The 24885-nt window shown below is 41.4% G+C and overlaps 1 protein-coding gene across 3 annotated transcripts in view; it reads left to right on the forward strand.

Moving 5' to 3' along the window:
• SRPX (sushi repeat containing protein X-linked) overlaps positions 1-24541 on the forward strand; it is a 32636-nt gene extending 8095 nt beyond the window's left edge. Inside the window, exons 1-10 of one of the 3 annotated variants that reach the window (XM_032449323.1) lie at positions 2435-2872; positions 7263-7322; positions 13338-13529; positions 14122-14298; positions 19761-19887; positions 20357-20478; positions 21120-21299; positions 21752-21885; positions 22632-22753; positions 24008-24541. In XM_032449323.1, the coding sequence (XP_032305214.1) occupies positions 2767-2872; positions 7263-7322; positions 13338-13529; positions 14122-14298; positions 19761-19887; positions 20357-20478; positions 21120-21299; positions 21752-21885; positions 22632-22753; positions 24008-24188 (1401 nt within the window). In that variant the 5' untranslated portion in view covers positions 2435-2766 and the 3' untranslated portion in view covers positions 24189-24541. Of the gene's footprint in view, positions 1-2434; positions 2873-7262; positions 7323-13337; positions 13530-14121; positions 14299-19760; positions 19888-20356; positions 20479-21119; positions 21300-21751; positions 21886-22631; positions 22754-24007 lie in introns of those variants that run through there. The other 2 variants (XM_015884536.2, XM_015884546.2) reach the window with 2 other exon arrangements.
• Positions 24542-24885: the final 344 nt, after the last annotated feature.

The following is a 24885-nucleotide window of genomic DNA, read 5'->3' on the forward strand; positions in this document are numbered from 1 at the left end:
CTAAGCAGTGGCAAAGAATGTGAAGTCCTGGAGTCCTTGGAAGTCTCCTTTCCTTCCAAGGCCTTCTGCAGTATTAATACCAAGCGCTCTTAATGCTTTCATCTGTTTGCAAGTGCATTAAATAGCACATTTTTCTAGAACATGGATTTTGTAAAGCAATGTTTATGCATCATATTTCTCTGAAAAGGAATTCACTCGCATGGAGTTGGAACTTAAACTGTGATAGACTTCTATACTGGACTTGCATTTATGCATGAGAAGTGAGACAATGCAAGCTAACAAATTAAAGCCAGGAAGTCCTGCTTGAACTAGTATATATATATATATATATATATATATATATATACACACACACACATATATATATATATTTGATTATTACATAATTTTTTTTTAAAGTTACACACATATATATGTATATTATGTTTGTTTTTCTGAAGTGATGACTTAAGCAGAAAAGATAAGGAAAAATTGTGCAGAAGTCTTCGAGGGAGCTCAGTGCCAGCACAGAGGATACAGTAGCTCTGTGTTGCTTTCAGACGCAGCAGGACTCTGAGATCACAGACATGAACACAGATTTGCATGTTATTCATGTGAACTGTAGATAGAAGAGAAAAAAGCAGTGTATCTGTTGCTATACTATTAAAGGTTAGATATTGAGGTGTGCCAGTTTCCACTGTCTGCATTGAAAGTAAACAAAATTTCTTCTATCTGTCACCAGTTCAGAATAGAGCAGACTTAGTTTTCAATCTCTTCCTTTGTAAAGTTATCCCAGGGTCTATGCTATACCATAGAATGTTTTAATACAAGGTAGGAAGTGTATATTAAAGTGTACACACAGAATAAGACCTTAAAAAAGAGCATGCCACTGGTCGTGCTTGTCTGTAGGCACTGCCAGTCTCTGAAGTCCTGGCAGAAGAGGAGGGTTTTGTAGTAGGATGAAGATGGAAAGTTCTCAGTCAAACTATGAAACCTCTGTGGAAAACAGGGCCATGCGTTTGTAAATTAGAATTTACAAAAATTAGAAAGTAGAATTGCTGTGATGAGCCAGTGTAGAAAACAGGATAGGTGAAGGCATGCTGCAGGGGTATAAAACAGCTGGAATTTCCTTGATTGCCAGGAACTTTGCGCTTAGATTATGTTTTGCAGTCTGTTTGAGCAGCAGCAAAGCTGTAAATGATGGAGGTGAGCTGATGCCTGCCAGGATGGGGCAGAATCTAGGTTGAACTGCAGGCAAATATGAGAGCAACAAAGAAACCTGCAGGTCTTGTGGATGTCCACGTCCAGACCACAAACAGCATATGGACAGACTTTGTAGAGTCTTCTCTTTTATTTTGTCAGGCAGTGTGAATTTTTCTCTATCAAGAGCTGTCTATATTTTCCATGCACAACTCCCTAACTGCTGTAAATAATGAATTCTTTGCCTTCCTGATCTACTTACACTGTTAGATTTAGGCTTAGGCTCTCTGTGTGCTCAGAATCACAAATAGCTTCATTTCTGCATAGTAAAATACATTAGCTCTACGTTATGTAGCTGTAATGGAGGGTGTTGACTCTTCTTAAATACATAGGTTAAGGAATGTACATTCTGTTCATTTGGACCAGTTTATGTTTTGGTGTTCATGATGCATTTTTTCCTCTTTTTGCTACCAGTCTGTGGTATCGTGACTGTTCCTGATCAGGAAGAGAGATGCTATCTTTATTTTTCTAGTATTTTTTATTAATGAGTTCCTTAAGCAAAAATGGAACATGAAGTTCCATAAGGGGAATATTTTTCTCCATTCTCTCCCATTTGGCTTCCTGCTGGTGTAACGTGTTGCCACTGTAAATATTCAAGGACTTCTTTTGTTCATCAGTTTCTTTTGGGGTTTTATTTTGTTTTGCAGCATTTCAGCTTTCTAGCAAGATTGCCATCAGATGGAGCCTTTTAAAAGGGAAGGGCATATGCTCTTGGGCCTTCTCTTGACAGCTCATTAAACAGCAACACCAAAACTGACTCCTTCCTCATTCTCTGCACCTAGTTATTTCAACATTTTTGGACTCCATTGCCAGATTAAACAGACAAAACAAAACTTGACCATCCAGTCTGAAAATCAGTATTTCATGATGTTCACGTACATAACATTCAGAGTTTTCCTTTTGGAACAAGCTCCCAGCTTAACCCCCCAAAGCCCATATGCTTGATGAGTCATTGTGGTACCTTGTGGGTTGTGCTGCTCAGCAATCAAGGGAATGTGATCCATGCGGAAGGAAATGAAGCACAGCATAAGATGAGTGATACTTCTGTTGCAGACATACCAATGTCAGCTCCCAAGTATGTCTTCATTAGCCTGTTCAGATATATATATATATATTTTTAATAGAAATCAGCACTTTGTTTCAACAGCAGAAGCTATTTTATCTGGTTCTTGTATTTTACAAGTCTATTTTAAGCACAATGTGATGTACGTTATAAGCAGTCCTGACACTAAACCTCTGGTTATACATTTGCAGTGAAGGTAGATAGCAGGGAACAGCCTCTGACTGCATTAAATTCCCTGGGCTGCACACATGTGTTGGCAAGGGAGTTTGTAGCCTCTTGTGAAGTCTGCCAGCTTTTCCTTGACCGCTGTGTTAACGGCCTTCTGCCTGGGTTGGCTCAGAGCCACCTGAACAACTTCCATTCCTATTGCCAGCCTGGAGGGAGGAGAGAAATAACACAAACCAGTGGTGGAAAGTGTTCTGCTTTGGATTTGCTATATCTAAGATATTGACATATGTACATAAATGGGAGCGAAGTTTAATGTTATTTTCAAGAGTGTTTCTTGGTTAAGCACTGACTTTTGCATCCATGCTCTTTCCATCTCACCAGCGACTTTTGTGAGAGTAAAGGGTATGGACATAGCCTGCCTTATTCTGAGTATGTGATTTCATTGAAATAAGGGGTAACTTATGCTAGTAGTATTGTTTTCTGTGTCACACAGCATTGCCAGCATGTGAAACTCATCTGAAACACCTGTAGTGCTTGCTGTCAGCTGCTGTTTCTGCATAGTCACATTAGGTCACAGATGGCAAGGAAAGAGATTGCAGGCACAGGTTCTCTTCCCAGAAGACATTTTTCTAATCAGATTCATGATTTCTGTGTAATTGGGTGGTTTTATTCCACAAGGCACAAGCTGCTGCTGGCTTACAAACTTCAGACATCACTGACCTCTTTTGAATTTGCTAATTATGAAGCTTTCTGTTCTGCATTTCAATTGCTCTTTCAAAGAGCTGTACTTTGATGGAATCCTATAGGATGCATGTCTGTTGAAGCAAGTTGAGACCTGTGCTTTAAAACATGGTGTTTGCATCTTTATCAGTAGAGATATAGAGCACTGAGGGGAGCTTCTTGATATGAGTTTGCTTTCTGTGCCTCAAGGGACTGAAACCTGCAGGTGCCTTTTGGGTGTGCATGGAAGCTCAGGTCTGAGCTATCCGTGCGTGTAGTTTTGTAAGTACAGGCAGGGAAGTTGCTAGACATCTCTGGAACATCCAGGCTAAAACATGTAGAATTACTGGAAAACCCATTAACTTGGTCTGGGTAACTGAGCTGCATTTGGTTTCAGGAATATACTGGGTTCTCTGGGTATCTTCTATTTCTTATTTAATCACAGCTCTTGCTGAATATGGGATGGCTGGGTTTCTGTTCTTTTGCCTGCATTGCAGGGACACTTAGGATTACTGATTGAGTCAGGCAGGAGAATGAAAAGTGGTGTGGCCAGTGGGAACATCCTTTGAGGAAAGAGAAGGCAAGCATTGTCTCTTGAGTTGCAATGGATCTGAAAGACAGCTTAAAAAGAACAGTCTTAATACAAGTGCATTTCTGTATCAAGCCACCTGTGGGGAAGGTTCAATGCTAGTCAGTATCTATTGAATCAGCTGGCACTTCTGCTGCTATGTATTCTGCTTTGATTTCTGTATCAAAATAAAGTTTACATTTATTGTGGGGTTTTTTTATGCCTTATAGACCAGATACAGCACACTTGACTCTGCGGTTGGCTTTTAAACAGATACTGAAATGCCTCTGAAGCTGATAACATTTACATATGAGCCTTGCAGAACTGGGATATTACGTTCAGCCAGTAAAGGATGAGATTAAGAACCCAGCTTTCCATCTTTACTACCATCATAAAGTGAGTGCAAGTGTTATTACATGCAAAGTGAAGCACTCTGATGTGGAGATCACGAATGAATTCTCAACCACTGCCCTCTGTTCTAAATGTGAATAGAGAACATGTGGAATGAGCCTTTTCTTTCCTCCCAATAACAAGTGTTGCTATGTCTGCAAAGCAGACAAGAGTCTATCTGGGCTCATTTATCTAGCTTTGTTTCTGTGTGCGCCATTATTACTTTACAGCTGATGCTGGGCATTGGCATTAGCTCTGTATTTTTAGGGTTGGTTGATTGTTTTACATTTCCCAGCAGCGTTCCAAAATTTGAAAGGCACTGATCTTTTCTGAACTACATATTTAAGTGAAGTGATGCTATGTTTAAGACTTCAAGGTTGAATATAACTTAAAGCTAAATCTCTAAGGCAGGCATCAGTACTCTTGGAGGAAATGCAGCAAGCACAGAGCACAGGCAGAATTGCTCTTGAAACTGTCAGGTTGAAGCTCAGTACGAATGAGCAACTATTGCATGGTGAGCATTTCATAAGCTTGCCAGGTTGAACACCGAATGTAAATGTTTGGAGAAGGATCAAATTTCTTTTAATGAGCTCTACTTATGCAAGGATCTTTACATCCATCAGCATGCTTAAACACTTACTGTTACCACTCCTCCTGCCCTGTTTCGCAACCGTATCTATGGGTTATATTGTAATTCAGCACAGACTACAGGATGGTCAGTGATGGACAGAACTGGGAGTTTTCTATTACCTTGACTGCAGTTGCATTAAAACACTCAGCCCTAATAAAATGTAAGGAAAGAGAACATGGTTGCAAACATGCAGTGATTATTCTGTGAATGAAGAAATCTCTCTTCCTTTTATAAAAAGAATCAAGTTCCACATGTTAACATGCATCTGCTATAAAATTAATATTTTGTGAGGTTTTTCTTGTAGTCTGCCAGGACAAAGTGCACATCCAGTTTCAGTAGGATTCTTCTATTCCATGTCCCATGATGCAGGGTAGAGAGTAGCTCGTTGCTTGTCATCTTTGGGATGACCCAGTTTTTATACTGTGATAATTTTGGCACTTGGAATACAGAACAGTACTTTGTCCTTTCCTTTCCTGGTTTGGTGGTTGAATTTGAATGTATGTAATTCAAACCTTTGGCTAAATAAAAGATAAAATAGCAATCAGTGTCGCTCCTGGGGTAGTAGCAAAGAGGAATTAGGCTTCAGGTTGGGGCTGATGGCTGCCAAGGCAGGGGCTGCCTGCTGATGTGAGCCAGCTTTGGTAGTGGGGTACTGCGTTGGCACACCTCGCTAGGTAAGGATGCCTCTGTCAAAACAACTTGGGTGGGGAACAGGCAGCATGAATATGGTGGAGACCATGTGAAGGCTGGAGAATGTCCAGCATGGCTGTTGTATAAATGTATGGTGTAGATGCATGTGCCTAGGACCTTGTGCTTGGGGCTGTTTCTTCATGGCATGGACCCACTCTGCTGGGTGTTGTGAGAAGACATCATGGAAAGCATGGAAAACTCTTCAGCAGATCCATTTAGCCAAGTCTGTTATTATTATTAATAGCAATGAAACATTGCCTGTTAGTAGAGATGCCAAACTACTTTTTATCTGTAAAATGATCAGGAAATGGAAGTTATCAAATAATACCTTTCTGGGTGAGATAATTTTGTTTTCACCCACACTGCATTGTGACAAATCTTGAAGGACAGAGCCTTATTTTAGAGCAGTGAACATCTTCATAAAACCAATTAGTGAAAGACTTTCAAACACATTGAATTATTTTTTGTCTATGGGAGGGTATCTAAGTAAGAGCTCACATAACTTTAACTTGCACTGATATTTAAATGCTTAAATCCCTGCACGGCAAAATTTGGACAACTTTAAAGCATGTTACCTCACTGTTTTAACTCTAAAGCTAAGTCATTAGAGAAGAGTATCCCGATTTCTGACAGAATAATTGATGCTTAGTGGGGATTTCATTTTACATATCAAGGTTTTCATGAAGCCCTCGGGGATCCCAGCGTGGCTTTTTATAATCATACGCTCCGATTTCAAATGCAGTGAAGTTTATGTTGAGAAGTTTTTAAGATGACATCAAAAATTCAACAGCAGCAACAAAGATAAAGAATCCAGAGAAACAGCTCCTGAGTGGTAGGAAGTTTGTGCTATATAAAACTCAAGATTTCAGGGGAGAACCAGGAATTAGCTTCGTAAGAACTGAACTCAAAGCCTCTGAAAGTTGGTAGAAGAGTGTCCAGTGATAACAATAAGCTTAGAATCAGAAGAAATGTGGGGCTTAGTGCTGTTGTATGAGAAAAGGGATTGCCCCTGCCTTGGCTGCTGGGGTGGAGGAGAATGTGTGCTGCCTTCCTGCTGGTGGCTGAAGCTGGGAATTTAGAGCCAATGCCACAGATGGAAACGTATAGAGGGAAGCAAGCTAAAAAAAGTTGTGATGTGGGAATGATGCATTGGTTAAACAAAAAATACTGACATAACAAAGTATGTTTTCCAGATATTGATAGGGTAGGAAGTAAAGTTTCATTGGTTTCTGAGACGCTTGGATGTAGAGCCTTTTGGCAGAAGACGGTTTGATACCAAATTGTGTTCTTAGTATGACTGTAACTTGTATGCTCTGGTTTTGATATGAAAATCACAGAGATTTTAAATGAGACTTGTTCTTGACTTACACACTTTTTACTTCTGCTGATGGGCCTTGTGGCTTTTAACAGCCATTTACACTATTGGAACCACTTTATAGTGAATTCTTTGGAGTGTCCCTTCACTTGTTCCTCTGCTGCTCAGGAGATCATGGAAGCTGAGCTTTCCATAGCAGAGGAGCTGTGACTGGAACTGTGCACTGAGGCATTGCACTACAATACCCTAGGAGCAGTGAGAAAGGTTTTTATTTCACTTGATTATCAAATCAATTAACCCCTTCCAAATTCACTATAAATTGGTTCTGCTATGAATCTGAGCTTCAGAGAAGCCCGTGCTGATACCATTGCATAGATTATTGCATTCTAATCTTGCATGTCTTTTGGCAAAGCTTTCTTTTATTAATTTATATTTCCTTTCTTGCTGCAGTTTTTTCTCCTTATTTTTTCTGTTGTAGGATCTGGAATTTCACCCCTTGAAGATGATGAAGATGCATATGCACGCAATAGATATAAAGGTGAATGTTTTGCTTATGTGCTAATAAGGATCAGCTGATTGCTGAGAGAAAGCTTCCTTCTTTTTCTTCTCATGGATTATAAAATATTGCAGATCCAGCTCCATGTTGTTGCTGCCTTTATTTCCCCTCCATGGATTTGAGATCAAGGTTTACTTTTTACCTTTTTTTTTTTTTTTTTTTAATGAAGGAAGTTAGACTGAGTCTCAGTCACCATCTCTTATGCACCTGAGTAAGTAACTCTTGCACTGCTTTGCCTTTGGAAGTTCAAGTTTGCAAGATCATGAAAATCTATGAGGAGCTTCTCTTCTTTGTGCTTCATACATTATAACAAAACCATCAATGATAAGCTGACTCAAAGCTTGGGGCCATTGATGGTAATGTATAGAAGTACATGCAAGAGAACTTGATTTTCATGACTTTTTTTCCATAAAATTGTTCTAATTTTAAGTTAATTTGCTGTCTGAGATGTTAAGTGGAGTGTATTTAACAAAAGAACATTTCCATTCGAAAACAAATAACATAGCTGGAGGAAAGAGCTGATGGGCATACATGCTTATGAAGCCAATTCAGGTTTTCTTCCATATTGCAGAAGGTTTTGCTACTCAGCAAGGCTGAGAAGCTTTTTGCCACTACCAGTAAATCTTCCATTTACTACGTCAGCTTCTTAAAGTCTGTCTCAATAGCCCCCCTCCTCTGCCAGAATTCCTCAGAAGCCCAAACAATAAAGAAACACGGCATTTCTTTTGTCACTTTAAATGGCAATTGTTGCTTTTTTGTAAACTGATGGGCAAACTTGTTAGAATTGGAGTGTACTCGTTTTGATTACTTGAAAACAGTTTGGTTTCACGATGTTATTGATACCTTGCAGAGAATTTGTGTGCCTTAAGTAAGAGGTAAGTCATAAAGCAATGCAGACATCTATGACTAGTAATGGTACTGTGATTATATCACTATTTTCATAAAGTTCTCACATTCCTCCCCATAAAGCACTTCAGCATAAAATTTTGCTTTTGAACGCATGCAGAAATATTTCTCTAAAGCTTTCTTTGTGTAAACTCATTCTTCTTTGCCTTTTAATGTGTAACCCTTAGAAAAAGAATACCAAAGATCATGAAGATAAATCAATGTCAATTAATGCCAGGGCAGGCAAGTAGTTAAAATGCAGATTCTGTATAAATTCCTTTCATATGGTGATCCAACATGGATTATATTAATGTCAGCCAAAATGTCATGAGGGTAAGTGAAACAGAATGACTCATTCACACAGGCACTAAGAACTACCCTCAGCTTGGAAACTCCACTGCCAAATGTTGAGGATCAGACAATGTGAATCTAGGAGTATAAAGCATGGAACAGAAAAGCTTCACTCTTCATTAGCATACTTATTTAAGTTGGTAGTGGGGGGGGAAGAGAGTAGAGAAGGACAAAGCTGGGGAAAAATGGGCTAAGGAGCTGTGTTCTGAGCTGCTCTTTGTATGTGCAGTTCAGCAGTCTGGTTATGGCCTATTGCTTGGTTAGTAAAACTTCCCAGTAACATGTAGTGAAATTTGCTTAGCTTATGTTAACATATGTAAGCAGTGCTGTGTTTTTTCTTTGCCCCCATGCACACTAGGCAGTGTGAGGAAGCACACAGGTTCATCCTTATTTTCATGTGCAAACAAATCATTGCTGTTTATGGGGAGGAACTGACCTCCTAGCAAACCCCTTTGTCTTCATCTGGATGTTTTTCAGCTTGCTCAGCTTTCCAGAGATAGACATTGCTGAGACTTTATGTGTCTGCAGTATTTACACAGTTTTTTTCCTCCTTTACTGATGAACCTTCCACTCTGCTGGCTGGGGCACCCTCCAATGCAACAGGGCATTTTGCATGCAGGTTATGAAGGAAAACAGACTGGTGTTTAAACAGCACTGAGAGGCTGAGGGAAATGATGCTCTAGAAAATGCTTTCATTCCTGCCAATTGGCAGGGCTGCCTGGGATATTTTATGGGTGCCTGGGATATCATATTTTATGAGGAAAACCTTCTTGAGTACAGCAGTTCCTATGTTCATCACTGCCCCAATGCCAGCTGCTCTGAAATCCTTCTGTACATTTTTCCCCTCAGATACTATAATGATGAAACTGTAGCCCCAACTGTAAAGTTAACTTTGTGGTTTCAGCCATTTCTGCTTGCTACCTGTTTTTGGTGGCTTCAAACACAATTGAGTCTTTGAAATATTTTACTACTAAATTGTAATGCAGGGTATTTTATTAATAAAATTATAGAAAGCTTCGGGTTCAAAGGGACCTATAAGATCATCTAGTTCCCTCCCCCCTGCTGTAGACAGGGACAAGCTGCCACTAGAACAGATTGCTTAAAGTCCCATCCAGCCTGGCCTTGAACAATTCCAGGTCTGGAGCATCCACAACCTCACTGGACAACCTGTTCCAGGGTCACACCATCCTCGCAGTAAAGAATGTCTTGTTAATATCTAGTATCTAATACATATCCTCTTTCAGTTTGAAGCCATTTCCCCTCATCCTGTCACTGCCTGCCCTTCTTAAAAGTTCCCCCCCAGCTTTCCTGTAGGCCTCCTTTAGGTACTGGAAGGCCACTACCAACCACTACGAGGTCTCCTCGGAGCTTTCTCCAAGCTGTACAGCCCCAGCTCTCCCAGACAGTCCTTATCAGGGAGGTGCTCCAGCCAGCTGATCATCTTTATGGCCCTCTTCTGGATCTCCTCCAACAACTCCATGTCCTTCTTGTGTTAGGAGCCCCAGAACGCCGAACCTAGATGCAGTACTCCAGGTGGGGTCTTACGAGAGCAGAGCAGGGGGCAGAATCATGTCCCTTGACCTGCTGGTCACGTTTCTCTTGATGCAACCCAGGACATGGTTGGCCTTCTGGGCAGTAGGTGCACATTGCCAGCTCATGTTGAGTCTTTCATCAACCGGTACCCCTGATGTTTTCTCCTTAGGGCTGCTCTCAAGCCATTCTCCACCCAACCTGAATCTGTGCTTAGATCTTATTGATAAGGAGTGGTGCAAGCTGGCTACTAAGCGCTGTATTAGGACTGGTACCTGAAAACACTAATTTTATTTGCTTGCACGGAGCCCCAGTGAAAGTACTGAAGAGATGCCTGGGAGACCTGTAACTTCTCCTGTTGCCAAAGTCTTCAGAAACAGGGCTGGTCTTGTCTCAAGAGGGAGATGCGTGACCTCTCCTGGCCATATCCAGCCCTAATATTCCTTAAATACCACATGTAGCTGCTTGGCCTTTGAAAAACAGTATGTGCCTCCACTTAAAAACAAACAGACTTTGAAATAAAACTTTGTTGTGTCGTTTGATGTGCGTTCAGGCACAAAAGCTTTTCAAGTTCACTGGGTTTGATTCAGCAATATCAGTTGTTCCAGACCCAGATCCTTGCCCCCTTCTCCTGCCTCACTGACTTTCTTCTAATCGCTTTCAGTTCTGGAGTAAGAATAATAATATTTTAGATCAAAGAGATGCCCCTTCTAAGCTCTTCAAGTTATCTGCATCCAAAAGCAGGCCTGTTTTTGTTTTTATTTCTAACAGTACTACTTGTTCTGATAAAAGATACGCTACCTCTCCCTGTGGAACCTTGCCTTGTTTCTCTTGTAGACCATCAATAGCTGCCACAGAATGACAAGAAGTTTTTTGTTGGAGGCATTCTTCAGTTTTCCTTTTGTGCAGTAAACTGCAATTTGTTAACTGCCTGCTGTTGTTTTTCCTTCTTTTCTTCTAAATGTAGAGGCAGCTGTCTACTTACAGCCACAGTGTTTCTAAGAAAAGCTCAGGCTGTTTGCAATACCCAAAGCAACTGCTTTGCTTTTCTGATTGGCCACCCAATGGCACTGTAAAGTGTACATCTTAATGTCCTTTAAGAAGCAAGTCAGTTGTGTTTGTTTACACTTGATATCCAAAGGAAACCTAAGGCATAAATGTTATTGCCTAGTTGACTGGAGTAGAAACAATCCCCAACTTGCATCCCTTCAACACTGTTGGACAGGGCTGTAGTCTGATATTGAGTCTGTGATGCCCATCCTCAAAGCGCACTTTCAGTTTCTCCAGGGCTGACACAGCAAAACATAGGTGGAAAATCTGATTTCCACTGGGAAAGTGTAAGTACGGCCTGGAGACATTCTATGCTGAATGTGAACTATAAGAGGCTGTATTGGTTTTTGTATTTGAAGCTGATCCCAATTGTGTAGAACATGTACCTAACCATTATGAGAATAAAGAGTTAGAAGCGAACATCTGCCAAAGTGCTCTTTTTTTCCAGAAGTTATTTTTAAGTGTGTACTGTGAACTGGTGAGGATGAAGGCTAAAACTCTTTCTCTACATTTTTTTCTTCTTTTTATTTTTGGTTGTTGTTGCATCTCTTATAGAATTCTGTAAGTCCTTGCATGTCTCATCTGCCACTGTGTGTCACACAGGATTACAGGAGCTGTCGGCTCTTTTGCTTTATGGTCCCTCTGTCCCTCTGGGTCTGTCCTTTTCAGGTCTTGGAGCTGAGAAGCAGCAGACTTAGTCACTGCTTGGGTCGGAAACTCCGACTGAAAAGCTGCCCAAAGCACAAAACCCAGTGCTTTCTTCATCTGTGCTGCAGTTAAAGCTCAGCAAAGGTTCCAGATCTTTGTGAAGGGGAAGTCATTATTTGATAATGCACCCACTCTGTATGGAGAGAAATCCTCCACACATCATGACTACTTTGAAGTTCTGACCTATTACTAAAAACACAGTTTCATCTACATTTGTGTTTTCCTTTTTCCCACAAATTTGGCAGAAGCATTAGCCACCGAGTCCCAGTCCCAGTCTTTCCTCTCATTCTGTAGATGCATCCACACCGCTGTCCTGCATCCAGGAGCAGTGAGAAGGCAATTCACATACTATGAGCCATGTTTCCTTGTTTTTAGGGAAATGTGGTCCACCCCCCATCTTTGAGGTGAAGAGCATCCCTTTTTTTATGTACATGTGCTATGTGTATGATCATCAACAAGCACTGATGCCGTCTGAAAGATTTGACAGGAAGAGGTACAGATTTTACTGCTGTCCAATACATGTGTTGTGCCCGAATGCACACTTTGCAGTTGGACACTGAAAATTACTGCCAAAAAGAGCAGAATACATTTAGATTTTTCTTGAGAGTTCTTCAGTTGATCTGTTGGGCTGGACAGTTGCCTTCAAGTTTCATCATGGCAGTGATTCTGTCCAGCTTTGCTGGTAGAAGGCTATTTCATGTTGGTCATCCAATGAGTACGTGAATGTTTCCATGTATCACCAGAGAACCACAGAGGGCTTGTAAGGGTGTAGCATGCTTGTCACTACAACTTTAACCCTGAGTGCTAACTTGGAAATTAATATTGCAAAATTGGAGCCAAACTTGAATGGTTGATCTGGTGTGAGGGGTATGTATACGTACAGGCTTGATTTACTGATAATGAGATTTAAGGAGGTGACATCCTCTCTAAACGTCCTAGAGGTTGAACTGTTGCAAAGTTCATCCAAGGCAGTGTTCTCTACTGCACAAATCACTGTTTCAGCAAGCAGCAGGAGAGCTACATGTTGCAAAGATAACAGCTACAGCCAGACCAACTGGCTGTAGCTGTTGGTCAGTCACCAATGAAAACTTGTGTCACTACAGCAGATTTCTTAGTTTAAACACAAGAGGAAGAAAGATCTGTCTGTCATCAAGGTGTCCACATGGTGGCACACTTATTCCATGGACAAAAAAACCCAACACTTCCTGCCCCAATCTACTGACTGTGATCTATAACGTTTGTAATAAAGAAGAGCCACCAGTCTTTGAAGACCTGACCTGCACATGTGTAAGTACTGAGTGCCCCTTGCTGTGCTTTTATGTCTCCACTTTTGAGGATTGGCGACTTTTTATATAAAACATTTTTTTTTCTGTTTCTTCTCTGTGACCTTGTATGAAGATGATTTTACATTTGTGTCTGACCTTTTACATTTTGTGAAGTGCCGTGTACATTTATTGTTGTTCTCTGTGCTAGAAACACCGTGGTGCTCTCCCATTAAGGTGAAACATGGTTATGCAAACTGCAGGACACCTCAAGGGGAATATTACAAGAATGTGCTGGGGACAAGATGTGATATTCGTTGTCAAAAAGGCTATGAACTACATGGCCCTCAGCAGCTCATCTGTCAGTCAAGTAAACGCTGGTCTGGGAAAGTGCTGTGCAAACGTAAGTAGTGCACTCAGTGAGCACTGAGCTCTGCTCATCTTTGTACTCAGTGTAGCCGAAACCTGTGAGTCCTAAGCACTAACAAGGTGAAACAGTCATCTTTGGTGGCTGTTTTGTTTTAGTCGTGGGCAGTATGCTGGGCTGTGTAGACTGCCTTGTCACCTGAAGGTCTTGCAGTGGTACATAGTGTGATAAGTATCACAAGTGAAGTGGAGGACAAAGAGGACAACGTTTTACGAGTGTGGGATTTTTATTTGCAGGAAGAGTTTTATGAAAAGAGCTTTAAAACTCGTCCATTGTGGATTTTGTAAGCTGATGCAATTTTTATCAGGTGCTTAAGTGGGCTATTGCAGTAAAACATCTTGCAGTAAAACATACATGTACATGCTATCTTCGTCATATAAATACTGCATTGGGCTAATGTGTGTGTAAAATTGAATATGAGAGATGATAAATAAGTTAAGCAAGAAAAGTGCAAAAACCTCATGTGGGAATTTGTGGTAGCTGCACCTTTATTTCTCTGCAGTACTTCCAGGACATTATTCTAAGGGAGTATTAACGGGTTTTCAGAACTCTCTCTTCTCTGTTTCAGAGAAGCGCTGCCCCACACTCTCCATGCCAACCAACGGGGGATTTAAGTGCTTGGATGGTGCCTACTTTGGCTCCAGGTGCGAGTACTACTGCTCACCAGGGTACCAGTTGAAAGGTGACCGCATAGTGACATGCATGGACAACAAAGCTTGGAGTGGCCGACCAGCTTCCTGTGTGGGTAAGTAGAGTCACAGAATGGTTTGGGCTGGAAGGAAGGGACCTCAAAGCCCACCCAGCGTAACACCCTGCTGTGGGCAGGGCTGCCCCACTCCAGCACAGGCTGCCCAGGGCCCCATCCAACCTGGCCTTGAGCACCTACAGGGATGGGGCACCACAGCTTCTCTGAGCAGCTGGGCCAGCGCTTCAAAGTAGGATGCTCTGTCTGCTCTGTGATATTTCCCTAGATGGGTTGGACACTGACTCCTTTTTCTGACATCCCCTCTTGCTTTTGTTTCTTGGTATCACAGTCTTTCAGCTAGTCCCAGAGAGTATGGATGGATTGTAGTCGTCATGATGGTGACCATAGTGAGCTAGTCTTAGTTTCACATGTGTTTCGCCAGCAATTTCCATTATGGAGTCGCCAGTCTCATGGGAATCTCAGATAGTAGAATTGGTTTTATATCCATAAATCAATCAGGACAGAAACAAATACTGAGACTTAGCTTTTCTTCCAACTGACAAGATTCGGCAGATAGGCAATGAAGTCTCAGCTGGTGTTCATAGAATCACAGAACCATAGAATCACAAGGTTGGAAGGGACCTACAAGATCATGTAGTCCAACCATCCTCCCATTACTGTAGCTACAGCAAACCGCTAAACCATCTCTTTGTAGCTCCTCATCCAGATGCCTCTTGAACACTGCCAGGGACAGCAATTCCACTACCTCCCCCTGGGCAGCCATTCCAGTGCCTGACCACTCTCTGAGAGAAAGGTTCAACAGCTGCCCACAAAGAAAAGTACTGTTTAGCCATCTGACTTGGCTACCAGTAATCTAAGCTTGTGGGTGGTAGGATATTGTGGGTGGTAGGATATTTGTGCTCGGTGTTTTTTGTGTATGGTATCTTGGTTTTCCTCAGAGTGCATGCTGCTTATTCTAGGTGAGTAAATAAATTTGGAGTCTCTCCACTGAGGCTTCACATTTGGAGATTATTTTTTTTTTTCCTGTTACTTGTTGTACAAATGTATGAATAATCCTGCTGCTTATGTCCAGCCTGTTTGTGGTGTCGTTTTTGTTTACAGAAATGAGCCATGTCCCTTCTTTGTGGCGTGGGTGGAGGAAGAAAAACAAATCCTTTCAAGTTTGGGAATCATTAAATGCTTTCTGTATTTCCTGGCTCTTTCAGAGCCTCTTCTGTTTTTGGCATCATTGTGCTTACTGCTGAAGATGCTGACTTGCATTGTAGAAAGTAAGCAAGTTTATCTTAGGCAAAAATAAGAAAAGCTTAGAGTTACACTTCCACTTCTTTTTTATTCCAAAAATTCAGGTTGGTTATTGCATAGGGTAAGATTGCAAGTCTAAAGTAACTAAGTAACAGCATTATTTAAGTTTGGGTATGTAAGGGAAACTGTTGATCACAGCCTGAACCTCTGATTAACCATCTGGGGCAAGCAACAAGTCAGCTGCGTGAGTACAGGTGGAGGTAATTCAGCTGTACTCCTGAAAGGGGTGAATCTTGACTCCACCTCTCCTAGATCCCATTTAAGGGCTGACTACCACTCAGGTAGCATCTCTTTCTGGAGATTGCTTCTTTGTGGATTTCTTGTGGTGAGCATCCATCTTGACTGAAAGTCTCAGCACTGGTGAGTCTTTCCTTAGATACCTCCTGGCTATTTACTCTGTAATTACAACTATACACTTGTATCATTCCAACTATACAGGGTAATACCACGTGGTGTGAAGAAGACTCTTTCAAACCTTTTGCATGCTGTTTTTGCACCTACATAGTGAGTTAAGCAGTTAGCAAGCTGTTAACTAAGATTATCTTTCTACCTCTTGACAGGTAAGATAGGAATTCTTTCTGACCAGACATGACCTTCAAATCACAATGCAGTGTGATTAACACACATTCCTTAGCGTGGTTCACTAGTACAGAAAAGCTGTTAGTGAACTAGGCCAAAGAGAACCAGCTGAACAGATGCTCTTCCTCATGTGAAAGGACCTTGTGGGTCCTTTCAAACTCAGAATATTCTACCATTCTGTGATTCAGAAGGGATGTTACCAGCCCATGCCTGTGATTATGCATGAAGTTCATATTGCTGGCTGGCAGAGGTCTGGTGAATAGATATTCACTGCGGGCGTTGGTGTAAAGTGTGGCGGAATTACCACAGAGCTGAATTTATAACTTCCCTCTGAACTTTAGTACTGTAATTGCACCCTGAAGTGATTTTGCACAAAAATTCTTGTTGTTCACAGCAACATAGAAGATCAGTGTAGCATCAGGCAATTATCATTGCCTGTAGCATCTTTTTCATTAAAAGGAGGAAAAAGAGATGCTATTTTTCTTCAAGAAAATTAGGTGTGTTTTAGCAGTTGCTTATGGGAGCCCTTATAGACAGTGGATATTAACTTCCAACAAAGCAGCTCATCCCCTCTCCCTCCTATAAGAGGGATGATATCCTTCGTGATGCTGAACTGAAGGAGAAAACCCAAAGTGTAGCTGCTGCATCAGCTAGATTAAAATGCCAATATTCACTTGAATATTTTTTCCATTACTTCTTTAATTTGCTGTAACATAGACTGAAATAGGGAATTTTCTTCAGAAGAGTTAAAAACGTCTCTTTTTTTTATTTTTCCTTTTTTTTTTTTTTTTTTTCCCCTCCTCTTCAATGAAGGTTTCGGTTCCTGCTGTTTTTACAGCAGAGGCTGTTGTAAATGGCTGTCACCATGCTAAGTCCTTCTTTTCACATCCTAGGAAGACTGTACTGATAGGTGGTTAACAAACAGCTTTCAACTACTGATGTCTGGAACAGGCTTTGCACTCTGAGTCATTAATTATACAGGCAATGATAATGGATGTTTTGAAATACAGAGCAGTGCCTTGTGGAGGACAGAACAGTGTTTTTCATTTACCCTTTCATGATTTCCAGTTTCTTCATCTCTTTATAATTTTTGACACACAATAATGTTTTGAATTAGCGTCCAGCCATCAAGCACTAATAGCACGGTTTGTATGTGAGGGCAGATTCCTGAATGAGCACTGGCCACTCAATACCATCCCTTCTCTTTCTGTCCTGCTAAGTCCTCTCATCATCCCCCGCTCACAGGCAAACAGCAGACAAGAAAGACAAGAAACAGACAAGAAAGGCAGTCAACAAAATCTTTACATTTGGTTGTTGATGTTGCTAATATGGCCATTAGTGCATGAAAGAGAATAAAACTTAACATTTTCTCAACGAAGTTCAAAAGGCAGCTTTGAATGCTCCTCTGCTAACCTCCTGACTTAAGCAGTCACAGCCCCAAGCTGCCAGAGTTCGAGAAAGGTTTGGCCAACTCTGATTGTTGGGTGGTCCTGTGTGGAGCCAGGAGTTGGACTCGATGGTGCTAATGGGTCCCTTCTAACATTGGATATGGTATGATTTCTGCAACACCGCTTCTGAGCATAGGGCAGTGTACCAGTCATTGCTGGGAAGCCAAGGAAAGCAACAATTGACACGAATACAGGAAGAGCAGTGGCCAAATAGCTCCAATGATTTTTACTTTTTCTTTTTTTTATTCTTGGTGGAAATTCTATTTCCCTGCCTACATTATAAACCTTCCTGGCAAGTCTCATCCAGTAAATATACAGCCCTGCCAGACAGCTTAAATAAATCAGTTTGAAGTGCCATCGTTCTTTCAGCAGTGACACAGCAGAAGTGTTAAGAACCATATGAGGTCAGAGTGCCCTGCAAAGCATCCTGCCTCCAACCCTGCCCCGGAATACTTGCTATGAAAGAGACTGTGATGATTCACAGCTTCTAGGGTCTCTTTTCCCCTCTGCTGAACCCTCCCCAGCAGTCAGCAGTCTTACGCTTCCCCCAGAGGGTGCCTAGTGTTTTTTTTCCTGCACTAACTACATTGTTTGTCTTTATGATATGGAAGTCTGAGCAGGTTTGTGCCAGCCGGTCTGCTCTGTGCTAAACAATGGAACGAGGTTTTGAATGAACGAAGTGCTTAAAGCATTGGGTCTTAAATGCCATTCTGACTTTTGTTCCCTCACTGTGTTTATTTAATTTATACTGTCAGCACCACGGTGCTGAGCTGTAGCCACAGCAAACTCACCAGGCACAGAAGAGGACTTGGTGAGATCTGGTTGGTTTTCATCTTAATTTGGCAGTGGATTACTGAGAGCAATGTAGTTTTGTAGAGGAGGGCAGAGCTGCCATGAAGTGTCTCACAAAGCATTCAGGGTTAAAGGAATAATCTTTTCTTATTAAAAATAAATAAATGGAAGCCAGCTTTGGAGGTGGTCAAGTTCCTGAAATACTATTAAAGCTTGAAGGGAGTATAGCAGGGCTGCAGTACTGCAATATGTTAAACTGATGGAAGACACTGTGTGTTGCTTTAGTATATGAAGGTCTGTAGTGTTATGTTATGAATTCGTTGCTTTATAAAGACCCAAAGCTTTTCTCATTTCTTTTTTTAATTGAAAGAGACAGATTTTGCTTTATCTTTGTCATGCAAATGAGAAATGAAGGCCTGCCACCCTGTAAATTTGAGCAGTATTTTAGGGATTGTCATGTACTTGCAGGTAAAGAGCAGTCCTGTCTTGTTGCTTGTTTTTAAGTGTGACTTCATGTATTTAGACTTTATTTTGGGCACAGTTCAAGAGATGATCAACAAAACAAAGACTAAGTAATTAAAGGTGGATGTTTTAATAATTGTTATGGTGTTTGGACTTGGTTTGCTAATGTAGTAGTAGCAAAGAAAGGCAAGCAGTCATGTGTCACCTTTATCCAGCATCAGGATTCTTTATCATCACCACTGTTCTCATACTCCTTAATAATAGTCACAATATTCTATTAGCACTTAATCAAGCTTTCAAAATGTACTTGATCTGCTTTGTTATTCATTTATTACCTGTAAGGCATTATTACCAGAATTATGTGATAAAATGCAGCAGTAATTCTCTACAGAATTGACAATTTTGTCAGTTTGGTGTTATTTATTTCTCTTTTGCCACTGCTGCAGGAAAAATAACCAGCAAGTTGATGGTAATGCACAAAGTTAACACACAGAAACAGATCTTTGTTCAGTGCTTAATGAATGTACTTAATCACAGTAGCCTCTGCACAGATGCACAAGGAGAGGCAGAGCAGATGAGCAGAAGGTCCAGGCTCTGTGGGTACTCTTAAGCATCACTCCTTACAGTTCAAAGCTAAATGAAGTTCTAATTCATCACTATTCAAATAAATTTATATAAATATAAGTTTTCATTAGGCTTTTTTTGGGGGGGCGGGAGTGATGAGGATCATTGTCATCTATTACACTTGCCCCAAAAAGGTGAGAAGCACAGGCTTCACTTTGCATTGGTTGGGTCATCTCTGGTGTTGAAGAGGCCATCTGAATATGGTTACTCTGACAGCAGGATGGTAACTACAAAGAAAATGAGCAGTTCTAACAAATGCAAAGGTGCCCATTTCTCTGAGGTTTATTTCAACAGATACAGAACCTCCGAGAATCCAGTGCCCAAGTGTGAAGGAGAAAACTGCGGAGCCCAACAAGTTGACGGCCAGAGTGTTCTGGGATACCCCGGAGGGAAGGGACACCGCTGATGGGATTTTGACAGAGTAGGTAGAAATCCATAGATGTCTGTGGGAAATATCCCATGCAGACTTGTCAGATGAGTGACTACAGCCTTCGCTGGGGATTGCTCCTGGAAGAAAAGAAATAGGATGAGCCTTTTCAGGTTTTTCTTGTACAACGATATGGAAGCTTAAGTTAGGTTCTTTTGGGCATTACATTATGCTCAGCTACACTATTAATTGTCTTATAAGATGCAAGCAGGCCCTGGCTGCCCTGCTCCCTTTTTGTCAATGTAATGGGACCTTTTTGAGTGGGGCTGGTGGCAGCATGTGTGACTGACCTGGTCCCTGCTATGCAGCTTCTTCCTGTGTTTACTCTCATTAATCAGCCATGTAAAATGGCTGGATAAACTCAGCATGCCCCAGACTTCACTCTTTAGGCTTTTATAGTGTTGGAAGTAGGAGAGTACCAGTGAATTTATGAATGCCTGTCCTGTTTTATTTCCTGTTTTAGTGTTATTTTGAAAGGCCTGCCACCAGGGTCACATTTTCCAGAAGGCGACCACAAAATCCAGTATACTGTGTATGACAGAGCTGAAAATAAGGGCACTTGCAAATTCCTTGTTAAAGTCAGAGGTAAGAATATTCTTCTACACTACAGATACAGTTAACGATGTGCACCTGGCTTAGTAGGCAGTTTTAGAAGTGTCCCTGTCTACCTTTGTATTTGTCTGTGCATATGCACACATACATGTATTTAATGTTTATATTGACTATGCAACTGAATGTACCATCTTGCTTGTGTCCCTGATGGCCAGACCCACAGCAGGGTGTGCATCTGGCATACTGCAAGTCAAGGAGAGGCTCTAGTGATCCATCCTTCTCCATACTGTTGAGGATGTCAGCTGCTGAATCAAGTAGCTGAAGGAGCTTTACAGCTGTGCCTCCCATCTGTCAAGAAGAGCTGATTTTTCACAAGTCCAGGTCTTGAAATCTGCAGTTGAATCTGCAGACATGATGAGATCTCTTTGTGCTCTATGGCCATTTGTTACCATATACTACAGTGACACACACACACACACCTCGATATCTGCGTCCCTTTAGCTTATATATGATACTAAGAAGAGCTTTTATTTGGTCATATTTTTTTTTGCATATTGACTTTAACAAGAGAGACAGTAAAAAGAAAAAACATCTTCCATATTGGTGTGCTGTTGGCTGTGATTCATGTCCTGCCTTTTTTTTCCCCCTCCATGTCTTGTCTTTCTTTATTAAAGTCAGGCGCTGTGTGAAACTAAATGCTCCAGATAATGGCTACATCAAGTGTTCAGGTGATGGAAATAATTATGGTGCTACATGTGAATTTTCATGCATTGGAGGCTATGAGCTGCAAGGCAGCCCAGCTAGAGTGTGCCAGTACAATTTGGGGTGGTCAGGAGCAGAGCCAACCTGTGCACGTAAGTGAGTATTTCGCTGCTTTACTGAAAGGGCTATGATGGTTCTCACAGAAGTGAGACCTGGGGAAGAGGCTTGGAGTCAAATACAGCTACAAACTTGAATGCCCTTCAGATAAAAAACATCTTCATTTTCCCTGCCAATCCACTCTCAGATCTGAAGCACCTGCCACCTTTGGCTGTTTTATTCCTGGGATAACAAAGGTGCCTTACAACTGATAGTGTGTTTCAGCCCAGGTCTTTATACAAAAGTTCACATACTGCAATCAAACCATTTTGTAAGCCATGTTATAGCTTAAGATGAAACAGTTGGCTTCAATGAGGTCACTCTTTCAGCCGTTTTTTCTTTATTATTCTCTTGTTCCTGTGTTTCTGTATCTGACACTTGATCATCCTTTTAGAAATTGATCTGGTTTTAGTATTCTCTATAACTTTTCTTTTAAATTTAATTCCAGCCATGAATATTAATGTGAATGTGAGGACTGCAGCTGCACTTCTGGATCAATTTTATGAGAAGCGGAGACTGCTAATTATTTCAACTCCTACTGCAGCCAACTTCTTCTACAGGATGCAGCTGGGAATGCTGCAGGTAAAACACAGTCCAGGGTGGGCTGCAGGGGGTTATAGCTTTTTTTCTTTTTTTTACTTAGACACGTGATAGGATAAGCTCTGCTGTTGGTATCAACCAGCAAACTTCAGCTATGACGTTCTGGACAGTAGAAGACCTACTGGTAGTAGAGTGGTAGTGGTTCTGGATTAATCCTTTTTATGTGTACCTAAGGTTAAACATCATTTCCCCATTTTCCAGTTCAACTCTGTTCTGGATTGTACTGCCTCTGACTGATTACTCAAATCCAGGCAGTTCTGTCCCTCTTCCATCCTCACAGCATCAATTAATATTAAACCTATACTCTAATAATCATTCCCTCATTCAGTTCCTAGAGTTAGGAAGAAACATCCAGCACTTCAGTGGTTACAGTTCATGCAATATGAGTCTGGGGTCTGTAACTACAGTGTGAAGAAGTGCAACAAGCTCTAGAAATATTATTTATCAGCAGACAGAAGACCAGAGGCTCAGCATAGATAAGAATCACCCAGAACACTGGAGGTGCCACTGTGGTATTTTGTAACAAATCTTGGTGTCTTTTTATGTCATTACAGTACTTGTGGTGGTGGTCTCTGGTGGTGTTCTTTAGAATCCTTCATCTAGTAGCCCCTGCACAAATTTCAGCTTAAACCATCTTGCTAACTTGAGAAGTTCAGTTTCTATGTGAACACTCACACCAACTGCATTCTCTCTGCTAACCTGTCTCTTTCTTCTTTCAACTCCTCCAGCCAGCACAGTGTGGCTTAGACCTCCGACATGTTACTGTTGTTGAGTTGGTTGGTATCTTCCCAGCGCAGATAGGAAGAATAGGTGTAAAGCTGCTTCCCCCTTCACTTGCACTGCAACTCAGGTAAAATAAGGTTTGATTGTTGTTATATGGGCTACAGCATAGATAACATATTGGTTTTGAATTCCTGCATTTTATTATCTAAACAGGCATTTTACTGTATTGAGCTAGACACTGGAAGGCAAGTAGATTGTATGAGTAATTTTCATTATCTACTCACTACTAACTTGCAAGAGCTATTGAAAATTCCTGGGCATTTGGGATTTATGAAATTAAGAGCGTGTTTTGTATTTAAATTGTCTGTGGAGCAGCTCACGTGAGTGCTGTGTCTTCCTTGCCTCTTTGCTCCATTAATGATGCTAATTCAGGTAAGATCTCTGTGTATCCCTTTATCAGAGGATCACAGAATGGCTTGGTCTGGAAGGAACCTCAAAGCCCACCCAGCCCCAACCCCTGCTTTTACCAGGGCTGCACCCCACCAACTCAGGCTGCCCAGGGCCCCATCCAACCTTGTTCTTGAGCACCTCCAGGGATGGAGGGATGTTATGCCTTTATGTTTTTGGGTACTGTCACTGGAAACACTGATTACAAACACACTTGTATTGTGCTGGAATTGGCTTGGTGCACACCCAGCTGCCTTCAATCACTTGGCAAGGATGGCCCCAGGCCACCCATCTATGCAACCCTGCTGGAGGCTGTGGTCAGGCCAGAAGGTAAGCAGTGGGTGCTCTTTGAAGTCCCACGTGCAGGTGTGATATGGACCACATTTCAAAGGGCAAATGAACTCAGCCTCCTCATCCTGACAGACGTTCATCAATTTTATTGAGGTGTCCGAAGTGTTTTGGCTTGGTTTTGAACTGGCAGGGAGTTGGTTCTCACTGAAAAGGGAGATTTCAAGTGTCAACTCTGCCTAGGGATAAGAAGACTCCAAGAGCCAAAAGCAAAGGTCTATTTGGCAGGATAAGTGGTAGTAATTTAAGGAAAGAAGTCCAGGAACCACTGCAAAGGAAAGGACTCTGCCCTGATTAGTGCTGGCTTTTGATCTCCAAAGTTGGAGTTACTAGTAGGTAAATTAGTTACTAGCAGAAAGCAATGAGAACTGACTTAAATCATTTTGTTCTGCTTTTTCTCATCATGGTTTTGTACTACGTGGCAGCAGAGAAACAGAATTGTCTACCTTTAATGCTTTAGCTCCATCACCATCATAGAATCATATCAAAGAATTACAGAATGGTTTGGGTTGGCGTTTTTTTTTTTTTTTTTCAGTCAATATCTGCAGCACTTTTTTGTCTTTGTTTCCTTTTGCTCTTGGGATAGGCTGTTGTTGAGGATCCCCCATTATAATTTCAACATTGTGGTGATGGACAAGCATGGAATGGACAAGGAACGCTATCCTTTCCCAGCAACACCAGCTGAGCTCTTTGCACTTATTGACAATTTTCCCTTGAGAAAAGAAGAGATGAAACTGCAAGCAGAAATTGGCCAGTCATGTCCTTAATTCAGAATTGCAGGGCTAGCATTTTGCCAGTGAATTTTTTTATCCAGATAATTCTTCCCTCGGTGCTACAGAAAGCATGGCTTTTTCATCACTGATGTACAGAATTGTTGTGTGTATCATTATGTCTGTGTAGCTGCTCTGCATGGGCGTATGCATGATGCTTTTTTGTACTTTCAAAGAGTATCTTTAGAGAAACGTGTATGTAGGATTGCTACCCAATAGAATTACTTGTACAGACATCAAAGAATTGAGGTACGTCTCCTGGGGTTTATTTTGGATTTTTCATTCAGTGTAAAATTCTTTCTTCCTGTTTTATAAGTCTTTTATTAATAAAATATTGTTTTGCAAAGAAATAGTTCTCTAGAAGTCCTCTTAATCTTTAGTGATTAACATAGAAGTTCAAAATATCTTTCTATCAACAATTTAAGTCAGAGGTTAATGTCTGTGCTATGAGTGCACAGCAAGCCAGTGCTGTCTTTCAATAGAATAGAACATAATCATTATGGCTGCAAAAGACCCCTAAGACTTCTGTCTTGTCCAGCTGTTGCTGCCCACATCCCTCAGTGCCACATCTGCATCGCTCTTGAACACATATAGGGATGGTGACTCCACCACCTCTGTGGGCAGCCTGTGCTCACTGCCTTTCTGCTCCTCCTAACACCTAACCAGAACCTCCCCTGGCAGAACTGGAGGGCAT

Source organism: Coturnix japonica, chromosome 1 (genome assembly GCF_001577835.2).
Source record: "Coturnix japonica isolate 7356 chromosome 1, Coturnix japonica 2.1, whole genome shotgun sequence".
Classification (NCBI taxonomy): domain Eukaryota; kingdom Metazoa; phylum Chordata; class Aves; order Galliformes; family Phasianidae; genus Coturnix; species Coturnix japonica.